Source organism: Rhodamnia argentea, chromosome 5, assembly GCF_020921035.1.
Source record: "Rhodamnia argentea isolate NSW1041297 chromosome 5, ASM2092103v1, whole genome shotgun sequence".
NCBI classification, from domain to species: domain Eukaryota; kingdom Viridiplantae; phylum Streptophyta; class Magnoliopsida; order Myrtales; family Myrtaceae; genus Rhodamnia; species Rhodamnia argentea.
In genome coordinates, this window is record NC_063154.1 from 16,164,224 (window position 1) to 16,180,221 (window position 15,998).

Sequence of the window (15,998 nt, forward strand, 5' to 3'; positions counted from 1 at the left end):
TTCTGTTTTGGCATTTCTCAATGCACTTTCCTGCTTCTTAACCAGTGATCTTCCAGGAAAAATCACAAGTTATTTTCCTGCTGATCCATTGGTTCTGCGTCTGTGGACAGATGAACCACCATTCTCGCTCTGTGGATGGAATGTTTGATTTCTCTGCATGCACATTAAAAACACTCTTTGGGTCATAAGGGGGACTACTGCCCTTTTCCTGAGGCACTCTTTTTGAAGTTGCAAAAAACTTACCATTGAACTTGGCTGGTTTCCAATCCAAAAAAAAAAAAAAAAACACTTGGCTGGTAAATCCCCGTGGATTAATCTTTATAGATGTTATCTAGTGCCGGAATAATGGAGAAACTTCCTCCCCATCAGGGTACTTCCAACTTCAAGTAATTGATTAGTACCTCCTCTGTTGGACGGAATCCGTAGCTGGGTATTGCCTGCTGAAGGGATAGTGCAATCTCAGTAACTTCATTTTCCGTGGGTAGTAAACTCATCGGGTAGATCTTAGTTTCCATATCTTGTTTGCTTCTACATACTTCGGTTAACAATCGAAAGAGGAGTAAAATGGAATAATTAGAGGACTGCCACAAGAACTGAAAATCCCTAGAAGAAGGTGGTAGACAATAACAAGGACACCAAACAAAGAGAGAAAGAGAGAGTGTGACTTTGGTCAGAGATGTCTGTTAAACCTGAGCGTGGAAATGCTAAGTTTATAGCAGAGACTTGATTCATACCAAGCAACTTTTTTCTGGTGAAGTCTCCCCCTTGCTTGAGAAGTTAATCCACAGTGCTTTATGGATCCCCACATCAGTCCTTGTTGATTCCTCCACTTTTGTCCTCTTTGCAGACATCTTCAAGACTACCTTCTTGAGAAAGTTTTATGGCCTAGCTACATGTTTTAGTCTTGTGAATGTCCTTTCTCCACTCTTTTGTGGTGGAAAGATTTTTCTTGTGGGGTCATTTTGCCAAAAGAAAGGAGCAAAAAGTCGGCACGTTTGTGGGATTTTTTCTCTTTTTCTTCCTGCTAATTACTCCAGACATTTGCCCCTTTTTGGCCAAATCATCCTTCCTGCTAAGTACTTCTTCTGAAAGCTCAGACAAACAGAAATAGGTCACCCTCAAAACAACATTCTACTAAAATGAATCGTCTAGGACTTTACATGGTGAAGTCCCCCCAAGTTAAACACTTTTCTAACAGGCCTGAAAAGTAGTAGTATGTCAAAATGCAGCAAGTGCCAAAGGAATTTCGTCGAAACTAGAGTGGAGTCTGTGTGACGCCTTGGAAATTAGAGTGGAGTCTGGCGTCCACGCGCCTCGACAACAAAGTTTCGCGGGCGCCACTGCGGATGCTCACGCAGCTCGCCGCAGAGCGAGCCGAGCTGTCCGACCATCCACGATATGAATCTGCAAATCAAACACTGTAAAATCCTTCCACGAATCGTCCCGACGGTTGAGCGACGAGTTACGTGAAGAGGACAGAGTGGGATGTACCTCGGAGCCCGAGGAGGGTCCGGGGAGGGTTCGGCTTGGATTGGAGGATGGAATGAACATGAGGTGTGTGAGAGAACGGCGACGCCATTGCTTGGTTCCTCTGCGCCGTAAGAGTGCGAGTCGGCGAGTGGAGTGAGTGAGCGAGAGAAAGAGCGAGTGGAGCCCGAATTCAATAAAAATTGATAAATATTGAATTTCAGTTGTTTCAAAATTTTGGATTGTAAGGAATTAAGGAATGAATTTTGGATGATTCTCGAAATTTCAATTTATTTAGTTTAGGCCTCGTAAATCTTAGTCGTCGCAATTTAGGATTTAAATCCTCGCGCCCAAACCTAATCCCGACTGAGCCTGGCCCATGAAAAGACCAAAATCAATCAGTCCTGATTTATCAAATGGCCAAAATGCCGTTGCATTTGTGTACAATAAGTCAAAATAATTCAAATCTCCTTTAGGGCCCCCACAAGTCTTTCACCACCCACTAAGTCAATCCTTCCCCTCACATCATTCACTCTAGTCATTTGGTCAACCCCCCCCCCCTCTCTCTCTCTCCCGTCTGCCACCTTTCTGCACCACCCCCTCTCCCCCCCCTCACCGAGCCACCACCCTCCTCCTCCTCCTCCTGGTTGATTTTGCGCCACCACCACGACGAAGCCGACCCGTCGCCGCCATCCCCGTCGCCGCGCTAAGGCCAGCCGCAAGCCCCCTCCCCTGCACCACCACCACCGAACATCCTCCTTCCCCTTCTGACCTGCGCGAGCAGGCCACCCAGCGACGCCACACTCCTCCCCCGTCCACCGCCACTCCTCCACTGCTTGTCGCCGTCGCCAGCCACCATCGAGCCGCTGGAAACCACCGAGAATCCGAGCTCTACCTCCTCTGCCCTGTTTCGGACCCGTTGTTGCTCCACCTCTGTTCGCGGCCCTCCAACGCCCTTTGGCCGAGCTCCGCCCCTCACCGGCCACCCCCAACAACCACCCTCAACCCCTCGTCAAACCCTAAAGCCTTTGGTAGCCGTCCGGCGCCGGAGCAGCCCGAAATAGCCCCGAAATCCTCTCCCCAGTTCTGACCCGAAGTCCCCTGTTTCACGTCCCACCGCTGTTTGCAGCTGTTGCGCCGCCTCTGGCCGTCCTCCGCCATCGTCGTCGCCACCCTCACCCCCTCGGAACCTCCCAAGCCACTCCACCTCACGTCCCAGCCCCTTGACCGGGTGAGCCACCTCAAACAGCTCCGGCACAGCTTGCCTCCCCTGTTCCCGATGCTCCCCTGTCCCTGTTGCCCTGTGCCGAAGCTGTGCTGCCCTGGTCCACCACTATTCCGGCCACCGGAGACCACCAGCCGCCACCCTCGAGCCCATGCCGCTGTCCCGGAGTGTTGCCACCTCCCATGAACCATCCTTGACCAAGTTTGGAGCCTGAGGATTCGAGTTGACCGCGAGTCGCCGTTCGTTGCCGCCGCCCGTGTCGTGACCGCCCGAGCTATTTCAATTGTGAGTTAGCCCCTGAGTCTCGGTTAGGATGCTACTTGCGTTTGGAATTACATTGATTAGCTCATTAGGATATTTAGGTAAATTAATTACAACCATATTAGTTAAAGACTTGGTTTAGGCTAAATGACCGTAATTAGTTAAGTTAGTTAATTAGCTAGGTCATCTGTGGCTAATTGATGATTAGAATTGATTTATTGTGATTGATTGATCGCGAGCGAGCAATAGGTTAGAGACGAGCGTACGTTTGACTGTCGATTAGATTTGAAATTGATATCGAAATCGACTAGCTTCGATTGATTAATCGACTCTCGAATTGTTGGATTTGAATGCATGAATCGACTGTTGATTGTCACGAGTGTTTGATTGGGAGCTAGTCGCCTCGAGTTGCTTGAAATGTCAGTCGATAGAATTGTGCATTTATGTGACCACGTATAAGATCAAATTGCATGTTTTAGCACGAAAACGGCCTTAGGCCAAGTACTTGAGCATGCGTATATGAGCATTCGACTAAATTCAAAGAAATGAACTAGCTGAACATTGAAGTGCTTGAGTGGTCACATAACTGGGAATCCCGACAATCGTCTTCTAATTGTTGAATGCACGTCGGTTATTGTCTTATGGCTGTTCGTTTGCCGGTTGCGGCTTATGAAGGACCGAAGCATTTTTAAAGATTCTTGTTAGTTTAGTGCTATGTCGACAATCATTGTTTTTTGGTTGGTCGAGTGGGGTCACATGGACTATCAGAAGCCGTCACCGAAAGTAAGAAACGATGCCTAGTCCCGCTAGAAGAGTACCAACCGACTAGTGTGCTGGACTTAATGGTCGTTTCTATTAATAATGAATTACGTGTGATGTCCTGTCCATGCAAGTGAGGTGATGCTTTGCCAATGAATTAGTTTGGTTGGTTTGATTGTTATGTCGCGGCTGCATTGCATTATGTGTGGCTTCTGGAAGGTAAGTTTGCATGTGATTGAGATATCTGCCTTATGATGTTGTGATTGCTTGTTAGGATATTTTGAGCGAATCAACGCCCTAACCAAGTTTAGGCGTTGACTCACCGAGATTATTCTCATCCCGTTTTTTAACCTTTCAAGGTTAAAGTGATGGAGAAGCTTGTTAGGTTTGGGGTTCCGTCTAACCGGTCATTTAATATCACGTCCTATCCGGTTCCGGGCACGGAGCATGTCTAGGAGTACCACGTCACGATACTGCGGTTCGATGAGGGGATGCCACACCTTTTCAAGACCTGATATTTTCTTGACAGAGATGGTCTCTTTGGCCAGCTCCGTAGGTTTGAAGGGCCGCCTAACCAAGCCGTTTATGCCCCCGCCTAAGCCTCGATGGACATTGATACTCCTAACGGGGAGATAGTGAACCTTGACTCTGACTTGGAGGAAGAACCTCCGTCTAGTGAGAGCTCGAGGGTCTAGACGTGGGGCTATTACCTTTTGGAGCATTGTTGATGCCGAGGCACGGCTGTTAGAGTAGTCTTTTGGGAGTAGATGAGAGTTTAACCCTATCCGACTGGTTATCTTTTTGAGGATCTAGTGAGCCGCCCCGAAGAATGGGATTGTATATGTCTTACGTAGCTCCGTATGATTAAAACTTATCTACTTTTGTTTAATGAATGAAATTGTCTTTTGTGAATGACTGTCGTGGTTTCCTATTGTACTATCCCTATTGATTTTGTTGTTTGGGAGTGTTGCACGTTCCGCATGCGTCGTAAGTTCGTAGGTCGATAATGTACCTAGGACGCTATCCTTCGTGATTTGTGGTGATTTGGTAGGGTTGACGCGTGTCCGGGCATCGGGGCGTGACAATCTGTTCCATCAAGATTTATCATCAATGGCCATTAGTAACAAGGCTACAAGGGGGCTGGCGTGACGAATTGTCTTGAGAGAGAGATATGAAGAGGCCATTATGTTGAAAATCCTTATGTGAACTATCATCTGTACTAGAAGATTTCGTTTTTGCCAAGGAAGCAGGTTGTGTTACACATATGATACCGAGCTGTGAATTGTGCTTAATGCGGTCCATATTTTTATGGCCTTCTCACATGACGAATTTTGGATTTTTTTGGGCGGCTTGATATAGGTCACTAGAGTATCGGTATCTCTAAATTAATATGAGCTCTCTCCTATTCTTGACTCTTTAACATTCAGTGTTAGTTCAAATATATTCTCAGTCCTCGTTTTTAGTTTCTTGTGTTTTAAGTACATGTTTGTGATTCTAGGCAGATTCAGAGCTACCATTGGCTACTATTATCTAATTTTGCAAAAGATAAAAGCTTCTGTTTGTCCTGAACATGCATGTAAAGATCTTAACTTCTTATAAAGTATGCTTTATCCTTGTTAGTTTTTGCAGAATCGTGTGTGCAAGTGTGTGTTTGTGTGAGTGAAATATAGCAAAGGATTTGAGAAATGCCAAAGGATCCACGAGGAAGCAAGGGACAAAGGCTTTTATTATTAGTTGGTATTAGAAAGGATGGAGGATAGGTTTGTTAGTTGTTCTGCTAAGTGTATTTGCGTTTAGACAACTGCAAGCCTTTTGTGGGCTTTCATATGATGAAATAATTTGAAAGTCAAACAATTAACACAATTCAAGCATAACCAAGAGAAGGAGACCAGTATGCCTTTTTTTATTTCACCTTATTGAAATGATCGCGAGACTTTGCCTTTTTATAGGCTTTTTACACGGCTATTGCTCTTCCTCTTCAATAACTCATTAATATATCTACCATTCGAAGGAGATAGATTTCTGAGAATTTACAAAACATTAAAAAAGCTATAGAAGCACGGACTTGGACACTAGAAACCTACAGCACAGTTAAGACATGAAATTCATTCACCATCCTGGCAAGCTTAATCGATATCTAACTTGTAAATCGACAACTAGGCAGTGGATTGAGAACCATGAAATGGACGACTTGTCCACTAAATCACAGATTTGGAGCACCAACAATCCTCCTCCTCCATGGACAGCTCTGGAAGAGCAGACGTCATCCCTCCGTGTCTCTGCACCTTTGTCGGATGAGTAGCCATGCCTTCATCTACAGCACCTTCATCAACTGGACCTGGACGTCCCTCGTGAGTGTGTGGGCGGCGACGGGATTGGTGGTGCTAAAGATTGTAGGCTGGCGATGAAGATGGAGGAGGGACTGGTGATTGCTGAAGACTTTGCATGATGTTTATGCTCCAACTTGAGGGACAATGTTGAAACGTTAATTGTTGGGCTTATTGTTAGCAAGGATATTTTAGTCTTCTTCACTATTACAGAGCTATACATATTGGTGTCATCCATTATTGTATAAAATACAACTTTTCTCCTTTCGTTTACACAAAACATATTGGCGTTAAGCTAACTCTGTTCTACGCCAAGCAAATGCTGCAGATACAATGACAAGACACGAAATGTAAATACCAATAAGCTGCAGGATGGAGCGATTTTCCAGCGGCGAAAATTTAGGTGTCGTGCATGGAGTAGGACAAAAAGAAAAGCTAGTTTTTGGCATAGGAAAAACAACTTGTTTTCCCAAGGCCAAAAACTAGTTTTTCTTCTTGCCCTACTCTAAGGAAAGAGGAGGGAAAACGGAGAGATACTCCGTCCCCGTACTACATTTTCGTTTTTCATTTTAGTCACGTGCCGACTGTTTATGCTACTTCGTCCCCTCACTTAATCCCTGCTTTTGTTTTGGAGCCTAACACGGCAGCGAAACAGCAGGTCTGAGAGACAAATGTAGTGGCAAAAAGTAGGCATGGACTAAAATGAAAGAACTGGGGATGAGGACACCACAAGTGCCATAACTTTCCATATGATGCTCACTTGTGCCATAACTTCATTATTTTTTATCATTTAAGTGCCAACTTTTTAACAAAGTATCATAGCACTCAAATGATCAAAAAAAGGAAGTTATGACATGAGAGCAATACGAAAGTTATGGCATTTGTGGTGTCACTTCCCCCTGAAAGAAGATGAACGCTCCATTATGATTGTTCCGATGCTGTGGATGGCTGAGTTTAGGTTTTACAAATCTTTTCTCTTCCTGTAATGGAGCACGTCCCTGCTGTATGTCATGCCCCAGTTGGCAGCTAGTGCTTTCTCCAAGTTGGCCATACTGCAACAAAAGTTTTGCAAAGAGAACTGATAAATGCACATCCTATTATAACACTCATGCCAATCAAACTAAACAGTCCAACAATCCACATCAAGACTGGAAGATAATAGCAAGACAAAATCAGTTAAACTGAGAGCTTCTTTCACCTTTGCTGTTGCTGCAACTTCATCCAAAGATACACACTCTGTTTCAACATTTCTGAATGCACTTTCTTGCTTCCTAGTCCTTCATCATTCTTATTATTTGGATCCAACTTAATAAAGCATCAGCAATTAGAGTGAAATTTCACTTTCTTTAGTTAGAAGAACGCTAGAATCCGCCTTATCTCTTTCTTAAAGCGGCTTTCAACAAAATTAAACCGTTTTGTTAAGTGTCTATGAACCACATATGCAATTATTTTCGACGAATTCAGCAACATCTAATTAACTACCCAACCAGTGCACATCAATAAATAAGAGTAGTAATAAGACACAGTGGGTTAGTTTAGAAGCTGCTTTCACCTTAGCTGCAGTTTCCTGGTTAACCTTTTCAAACCTCAGCACTTCATCTTTCCCATCATATTTTACACTTGCAGCGCGTACAGGAGGCACCACAGGTTTCTCGGGGGCAACAAGTGTGCCGCTGAACTTATTCTCCAGAATGTCTTTCCTTTCCTCGAGAGGAACAACACCGTGGAGTGAGCCGATTGTTTGTGTTTGCCTATGCAAGTTAGGTGTTTGGCCATACTGGAGCGACAGAGTTTATGAAACAAAATACATCAGAGGAAATAACTGAGGCATAAACTCAATTTCATGACAAACCAATATTATGTTTTAAACTGTCCATCTTTCTTATAAAATTGAAAGTCAATTAAGCACAAGTAACTCAACATGAAATTCCTCATTTCTTTTTCCATAGAAAAATTCAACTTTCTATTCTACACAAAGATATGGAAAGCACAAAATCCTTGTATTTCAGATAACCTGGAAAAGGAAAGTGCCCTTCAAGTGCATTGTAAACCATTTTATACCTAAATTTACCAGATGGTAATCACAGCAACCATACGAAATTTCAAGGAAAGAATTTTGACCTGTGTTTGCATTTGGTCTCCAGGGAACAAGTGGGCATCAATAAAATCTCCACATAGGCTGCTGTCCAATGTGAAGTCCATAGCTGACTGATTCTCAAAATCCTCAGTCAGTGTTTGCATTTGGTCTCCATGGGAGAAGTGGGCATCAATAAGATATCGATTTAGGTCGTCGTCCAAATCCTCAATCGGCGACAAAACCTGTATTTACAAGTGAAAGAGTAGTCAGTAACACATTTCGCATGCTCGTTAAGACAGACATGAATCGTATAAACAAAACATTTTTTGACCTCAAAAGTTAATTCCTCAGGATCAGGTTGATGACGATACGATCCTGAATCCGGCAGGTAATTGGCTATGCTTGACGTATCATCCTTCTCATCTTGTCTATGCATTACGTGACACAGAACGTAATTTCTACTCAACTGTCAAAAGACCACGTTATAGCAGTTCATACCATTAGCTCATATTTTCTTCAACAGTAACATCTTGCTCGCAAATTAAGAATTCAACCTTCTGTAGTACAAACTGAGAAAAAAAAAATTCTCTGCTTCATTAGGACACGTGGAAACTTTTAGTGCGTGTTTCTGCAGATTAATGTAGCTATACTTGTCATACGATCGAATTCGTGCATCTTGCGAATCTAACTAATTGTAACAAATAAAAGAGGGATAGATTGAGCACATCACTGTCGAGGAGATGATATTCGTGGATGACCCATGTCGTCGGGGCGTCACTAGGAAAGACCAATATTTTCTTATAACCGATCTTTTTGCTGTCTTTTCCGGCCTTAACATCTTTATGGTCGCTGGAGATCTTCCAAGAAGAACCACACCGTGTTTTCCTACTAATCCGCTTGCTCTGCGTCTGTGGACATATGAACCACCATTCTTGATCATTGGATGGAATGATGGATTTCTCTGCATGCACATTAAAATACTCTTTTTCAGTCATGAGTAAGGAGGCTACTGTACTTCTCCTGAGGTCCTTTTGATGAAGTTGCAAAGGCCTTACCATTGAATTCGTCTGGTAGATCCCACGGATTGATCTTGTAGATGTCTTGCAGCGTCGGAATGATGCAGAAACCTTCTCCCAACCCTAGCTCTTCTGACTTCAAGTAATTGATCAGTTCCTCCTCTGTTGGACGGAATCCGTAGCCGACTTTCACCCGCTGAAGGAATAGCGCATTCGCCTTGACATCAGAATTCATCGGACAGATCCTACTTTCCATATCTTGTTTTCTTCTCTCACACAAGTGAAGTTCAAGCTCCCTGAGCGTGAGAACTCAGAGAACTGAGCTTATACACAGGTTGATTTTTTTCCTTCCCGGGGAGGTCTTTATTGAAGTCTTCTCCTTCCACCCGAAGGCACAGTGCACCATCACAAAGACGTCCATTGGTGGATTCGAATTTCGTACAATCAACTGGTCATGATCCATGAGAGAGATTACTTTCTTTTCCCAATTCTGACTAATGGGCCAATAAAAAAAAAGCCCGGATAAGTGCACTCGGGCTAAAAGTTGTCACGAAAGTATCATTGGATTCTAAAACTTGCCTAACCAAGAGGAGACCAGTATGCCTTTTTTATTTCACCTTACTGAAATGATCGCGAGACTTTTCCTTTTTATAGGCTTTTTACACGGCTATTGCTCTTACTCTTCAATAACTCATTAATATATCTACCATTCGAAGGAGATAGATTTCTGAGAATTTACAAAACATTAAAAAAGCTATAGAAGCACGGACTTGGACACTAGAAACCTACAGCACAGTTAAGACATGAAATTCATTCACCATCCTGGCAAGCTTAATCGATATCTAACTTGTAAATCGACAACTAGGCAGTGGATTGAGAACCATGAACTGGACGACTTGTCCACTAAATCACAGATTTGGAGCACCAACAATCCTCCTCCTCCATGGACAGCTCTGGAAGGGCAGACGTCATCCCTGCGTGTCTCATGCACCTTTGTCGGATGAGTAGCCATGCCTTCATCTACAGCACCTTCATCAACTGGACCTGGACGTCCCTCGTGAGTGTGTGGGTGGCGACGGGATTGGTGGTGCTAAAGATTGTAGGCTGGCGATGAAGATGGAGGAGGGACTGGTGATTGCTGAAGACTTTGCATGATGTTTATGCTCCAATTTGAGGGAGAGTGTCGAAACGTTTTATTATTGGGCTTATTTGTTAGCAAGGATATTGTAGTCTTCTTCACTATTACAGAGCTATACATATTGGTGTAATCCATTATTATATAAATACAACTTTTCTCCTTTCGTTTACACAAAACATATTGGCGTTAAGCTAACTCTGTTCTACGCCAAGCAAATGCTGCAGATACAATGACAAGACACGAAATGGAAATACCAATAAGCTGCAACTAACTAACATGAAAGAAGAGGCTTCTGAACGGGTTCCTGAGCACTTTGAGGAAAATTGGAAGACTGGTCCTTCAGGATGGAGCGATTTTCCAGCGGCGAATAGTAGGCATGGACTAAAATGAAAGAACTGGGGATGAGGACACCACAAGTGCCATAACTTTCCATATGATGCTCACTTGTGCCATAACGTCATTTTTTTATCATTTGGTGCTATGATACTTTGTTAAAAAGTTGGCACTTTTTAACGAAGTATCATAACACTCAAATGATCGAAAAAAGAAAGTTATGACATGAGAGCAATACGAAAGTTATGGAACATGTGGTGTCACTTTCCCCTGAAAGAAGTTGCACGCTCCGTTATGATTGTTCCGGTGCCGTGGATGGTCGAGTTTAGGTTTTACAAATCTTTCCTCTTCCTGTAATGGAGCACGTCCCTGCTGTATGTCATGCCCCGGCCAGCAGCTCTGGTTAGCCCAATTATCGTCCCAGTTAGTACTTTCTCCAAGTTGGCCATACTGCAACAAAAGTTTTGCAAAGAGAACTGATAAATGCACATCCTATTATAACACTTGCACTATCTATGGACTTTTTGAAGAATGCTTAAGTTCAAGAATCGAGATACACATGCGACGAATACTCACCTGAATTTCTCCCATTTCTGCTTCAGGTTCACCGATCAGGCTGTAAAGATCAAAAAACTTGCGCTTAGGGAATGAATCATCATCACGAGGGGACATCCAGGGCTTGAAGCTGCTCCATTCTTCAGTGACGGCAGTATGACTTCCGGATGATACTTCTGTACTAGAGGAACTCCCGTTCATGATTAGCTCATACAACTGGTTCTGCTTTTCTTGGACCCTATGCTGTTATTCAAGAACACATGTCTATCCAAATGTAACTTCACATTTCTAGAGATTGAGAGAAATGAATTTTTAGACTCTTGAAAAATCCTTTTATTTTCCTCACCTCTGCAAAAGGAAGTTGTTCTGGGTCTGCACAATCCGTGCTATCCGAGCTCTTATCTGCTTGTTCACCCATAAAATTTGAAGTTCCTGACATCTCGGCTTCCAGCTGTGGAGAAAACAAGACATGCCAACTCGATAACAAAAGCCAGTGCATTGCCAGCAGTACGGGGACTCGGCTTAAAAGAAAGATTCATGCATAACTTTTTCTGAAATATGGAAATAGTGTGATTTCTCCACTTCAAAACAAATGATGCATCTGAAATCACTACCGAGCTTCCTATAGTAATATTTGAAGAACTCTGGATGTCTTGCCATAAAAAGACCTGTGCTCGAGTTCATGACCAATTATGTGATCCAGTAAACTCGTTGACAATAATGCTAAAGTGTTATTGGCAAAAATATTTACCTGATTTGTATATTCTTCTTCAGCTTGAATTGCCTTGCAGTCATCAACATTAAGAAAATGATGTGGGAAATTTAAGTTGTGATTAGTCGGTTCAGATACAGCAAGGAAATTTTCTGATGAATTTGCTGTACTCAAGGAATTTTCAGTCCACATGAAATGCTCCTGATTAGTTGAGAAGTGGTGATTGTCTTCATTTATCAGGGCTATGAATTTTGTTCCGTTCTGATATGATCCATCGCTTTTGCTGTAAACTTGTTTAGATAACTTGGTAATAGCAACTTCAGGACACCGAAATTGTGGAATTGATGGAATGTCTTCATTCTTCACCATAGCTGCATCGTTTGGTTGATTGCCCCCTACCTGGATAGATGGCTCTAGGTTATCTGCCTTCGCATCTTGCTTCCTCTTTAGCCAACAAAGAACGAAACCCGTCTGTGGAGAATCCAAGGCATCCCAACTCAATGACAACAACCAACACATAACAAGCAGCAAAGTGGTCTTGCAAGGCCAGGATACTACACTTGACAAATTGGTGAAAAATAGATAGAGATGGGTAGGTTTCTCTGATTTGGGGAAGAAAGTTCAATTTCTTTTCTTCCAGACAGATGATGTTTCAGAAACCTAGTGGAAAAAGTATGTTGTCAAGGATATTTTACAAATTGGTACTTCAAGGCCATTGTTCCTAGAGAAAAAGATAATGTAAAATTCAGGTTTTTAACCTGTAAACAGTCATTTAATTAATACTCGGTAGCAAGGAAACTACTCACCAGAAGCAAATGCCAGAACATCCAAAAGATTTCTAATTGCCTAAACGATTTTTTCAGTAAATGTTGTAAATTGCTAGGAAGTACATAAAAAAAGAAACAGTTGAAATACGCACATTGTCTGAATGTGGATGTAACTCATGCATGACCCAGTTGGATTTGGCGCCCTTGGAATTCCGGCCATCAACGAAGACTAATTTTATCTTGGAACCGATCTTTTTGCCTTCATTTCTAGCCTTAATATCTGTAGGATTACCGGTGATCTTCCAGGAAGAACCACATGGTGTTTTCCTGCAAATCCGTCGGTTCTTTGCTTGTGGACATATGAACCACCATTCTTGATCTGGGGATGGAATGACTGATTTCTCTGCATGCACATTAAAAACACTCTTTGAATCAAAAGCGGGGTACTGCTCTTTTTCTGAGGCACTCTTTTTGAAATTGCGAAATACTTACCATTGAACTTGGCTGGTAACTCCCATGGATTAATCTTATAGATGTTATCTAATGTCGGAATAATGCAGAAACTTCCTCTCCATCCGGGTACTTCTGACTTCAAGTAATTGATTAGTACCTCCTCGGTTGGACAGAATCCGTACCCAGGTACTGCCTGCTGAAGGGAGAGGGCAATCTCGGTGAATTCATTCTCGATGGGTAGTAAATTCATCGGATAGATCCTAGTTTCCATATCTTGTTTTCTTCTATAAACTTTGATTAACAATCGAAAGAGGAGCAAAACGGAATAATTAGAGGACTGCCACAAGAACTGAAAATTCCACGAAGAAGGTGGTAGACAATAACAAGGACATCAACCAAACAGAGAGATAGAGAGAGGGGCTTCGGTCAGAGATGTCTGCTAAACTTGAGCGTGGAAATGCTAAGTTTACAGTAGAGACTTGATTCATGCCAAGCGACTTTGGCTGGTCAAGTCTCCCCCTTGCTTGAGAAGTTTATCCATAGTGGTTGATGGACCCCACATCTGTCCTCGATTCCTCGACTTTTGTCCTCTTTGCAGACTTCTTTAAGACTATTTTCGCCTTCTTAAGGAAGTTTTATGGCCATCGCTGCCATCTTTTAGCCTTGTGAATGTCCTTCTCCACTCTTTTGTCTCTCTCTATGTATTCCACGCGTGTTGGACATTTTTTCTTTTGTGGGGTCATTTTTTAAGCTGCGAAAAAGACAACTTAAGATACTATAACTAAAACCTCGAACACTGTAACGGAGAAAGAAAGTGATTTGTGCAGCTGATTTGGAAACCATTGTTCATAATGTGGAATAGCGATTATTTAGAGCTCAAGCACTTTTCCTTTATTGACCTCTGTATTACTGGCTCAATAATAATGAAATTGCCCCTTATGATGCGAATCTTTATGCGCTTTTATGTGAGGTTGTTTCATTATGATTATAGGAGAGGCTTGAGCATTATTTATAAAGTTTTCAGCCAAACCCTTTTATCACCGGCTGAGCTCAACTCGGCTCCCACAAGTCAAACTCATATTAAACTTAGTAAATTCTTTTATATTTTACCATATTAGAGCAACTCCTTAAAATGGTAAATTATGTCGCCCACATAAAATAAAATAAAAAACCTCTTACAATTTTTCCAAAAGTAGAGAGTAAAAATTGGCACTTCTATGGGATTCGTTCTCTTTTTCGTGCTGCTAATTACTGCAACATTGCCCTTTTTATTTGGCCAAATCATCCTTACATCCCTTTACTTCCAAAACCCTACTCTTAACACCACTTCAAATGGGGGAAACGCACTAATACCATGAGTAATTTTTTGTAAAGCTCAAACAAACAGAACTAGATCACCTCAAAACCCCATTCTACTTAAATGAATCGTCTCAAAGGACTTTACATAGTGAAGTCTCCCTAAGTTAAATACTTTCTAATAGGCCTGGAAAAGTAGTTTGTGAAAATGCACCAACTGTCAAAGGAATTTCGTCAAAACTAGAGTGGTGTCAGTAAGTTGATCTCTTTTAAACGGTCGAGCCATCGAGTCTGTTCCGTCAAGATTTTTCATCAATGGCCATTAGTGACAGTGCTTCAATGCTGGGCCGACGTAACAAATTGTCTTGAGAGAGAGAGAGAGAGAGAGAGGCCATTATGTTGGAAATCCTTATGTGAACTGTCATCTGTACTAGAAAATTTCGTTTTTGCCAAGGAAGCAGGTTGTGTTACATATATGAAACCGAGCTGTGAATTTTGCTTAATGCGATCCATATTCTTATGTCCTTCTCACATGACGAACTATGTTTTGGATTTTGTTGGGCAGCTTGATATATGTCACTGGAGTATCGGTATCTCTAAATAAATATAATCTCTCTCCTATTCCCGACTCTTTAACAATCTGCGTCAGTTCAAATGTATTCTCGGTCCTCATTTTTTGTTTCTTGTGTTTTAAGTACATGTTTGTGATTCTTGGCAGATTCGGATCTACCACTGGCTACTATTGTCATGGGACCATTACCTACTACAAGCTTACTATGCATACTTTGTTAACAGCTAAAAGCATGAACTCTAATAGACATGTTAGTAGATTGGATACCATACTTAATAACAAATGTCACTTTCAACCAAGGAGTAGAAGGCGCGGTTCAATAACTTCCCATTGGCTGGATGGTTATCATTGTTGTAGTCCGAATATTCTTTGAGGTCATCCTTCTATACTGATTCCTAGCATCGCAGCCCCTTTGAAGATATCTCCATAAGTTCGGAAAGCAATAATTCATTGCAAGGTTCATCAATCGGAACAGGAGATCCATTTGTCGGTTTTACATGTTAACCATAATTCCGTAAGCTGTCCACTGCTCCCTTTACAAGAAAGGCGGTTGCGCCCTATTGGCTCTCGGGCAATGACACTCACTAATTTCTGAATGCAATCAAATTCTAAAGCGGCAATTCATCTTGATCTTTTGTTTTACCAATTACAACAACCTAAATTCACTGATCTACTATCAATTAAGTAGTTACGCAGCAAACCTTGCATCATCAATTTTATTCCTAACATCTGAAATTCCCACCCTTTCAACTAAGACCTTGAAAGCAGCCTCAATTGGCAATCTTGCAGCTAAGAGAAAAACAACCTTCACTATATATCCCTAGGTCGGACTCCCTTGCAAGCAAATCGGGGACAAAGTACCCATCCCTCAGAACTTTTCCAAATTCACATTGCTTCTCTTTTGGGGCATGAAGTGTCTTTTCGTCATTAGTTTCTTGCCACATGCCGACAATGGCATTGATTACCAAAATGAACATAATTACAAAGGGTTAAACATATGTCTCAATACCATAATCACCTGACTCACTTCCACACATATAG

At 42.2% G+C, this 15,998-nt stretch overlaps 2 protein-coding genes and 1 long non-coding RNA gene across 4 annotated transcripts in view; 1 reads left to right on the forward strand and 2 right to left on the reverse strand.

The window, feature by feature from the left end:
* Window positions 1-15,998, reverse strand: part of LOC115746579 (NAC domain-containing protein 53-like) — an 87,974-nt gene that overhangs the window by 622 nt on the left and 71,354 nt on the right. The window lies entirely within an intron of this gene.
* LOC125315025 (NAC domain-containing protein 86-like) lies at window positions 8,700-13,609 on the reverse strand. Of its 2 annotated transcripts, XM_048278884.1 has the most exons (3): window positions 13,536-13,609; window positions 13,130-13,381; window positions 8,700-9,077 (listed from the first exon to the last, which is right to left on the reverse strand). In XM_048278884.1, exons 1-3 carry the CDS (start codon window positions 13,576-13,578, stop codon window positions 8,770-8,772), a joined length of 603 nt encoding a protein of 200 aa, XP_048134841.1. In that variant the 5' UTR covers window positions 13,579-13,609; the 3' UTR covers window positions 8,700-8,769. The 2 variants fall into 2 exon arrangements, with proteins under 2 accessions (XP_048134841.1, XP_048134842.1); XM_048278885.1 differs by lacking the exons at window positions 13,130-13,381; window positions 13,536-13,609 and adding an exon at window positions 9,172-9,488.
* LOC115746586 overlaps window positions 10,780-15,998 on the forward strand; it is a 28,935-nt gene continuing 23,716 nt past the window's right edge. Inside the window, exon 1 of the long non-coding RNA XR_004016055.1 lies at window positions 10,780-10,820. This is a non-coding gene — a long non-coding RNA (uncharacterized LOC115746586). The remainder of the gene's footprint in view (window positions 10,821-15,998) is intronic.

Bases quoted from the DNA above. Each gene is read 5' to 3' on its own strand.
- LOC125315025 (XM_048278884.1), bottom strand. From the start codon at position 13,578: ATGAATCAAGTCTCTACTGTAAACTTAGCATTTCCACGCTCAA. The intron at 13,382-13,535 runs GTTTAGCAGACA...TGTTAATCAAAG, and splicing joins CTTAGCATTTCCACGCTCAA to TTTATAGAAGAAAACAAGAT. The intron at 9,078-13,129 runs GTAAGTATTTCG...ATGTGCATGCAG, and splicing joins GTTACCAGCCAAGTTCAATG to AGAAATCCATCATTCCATCC.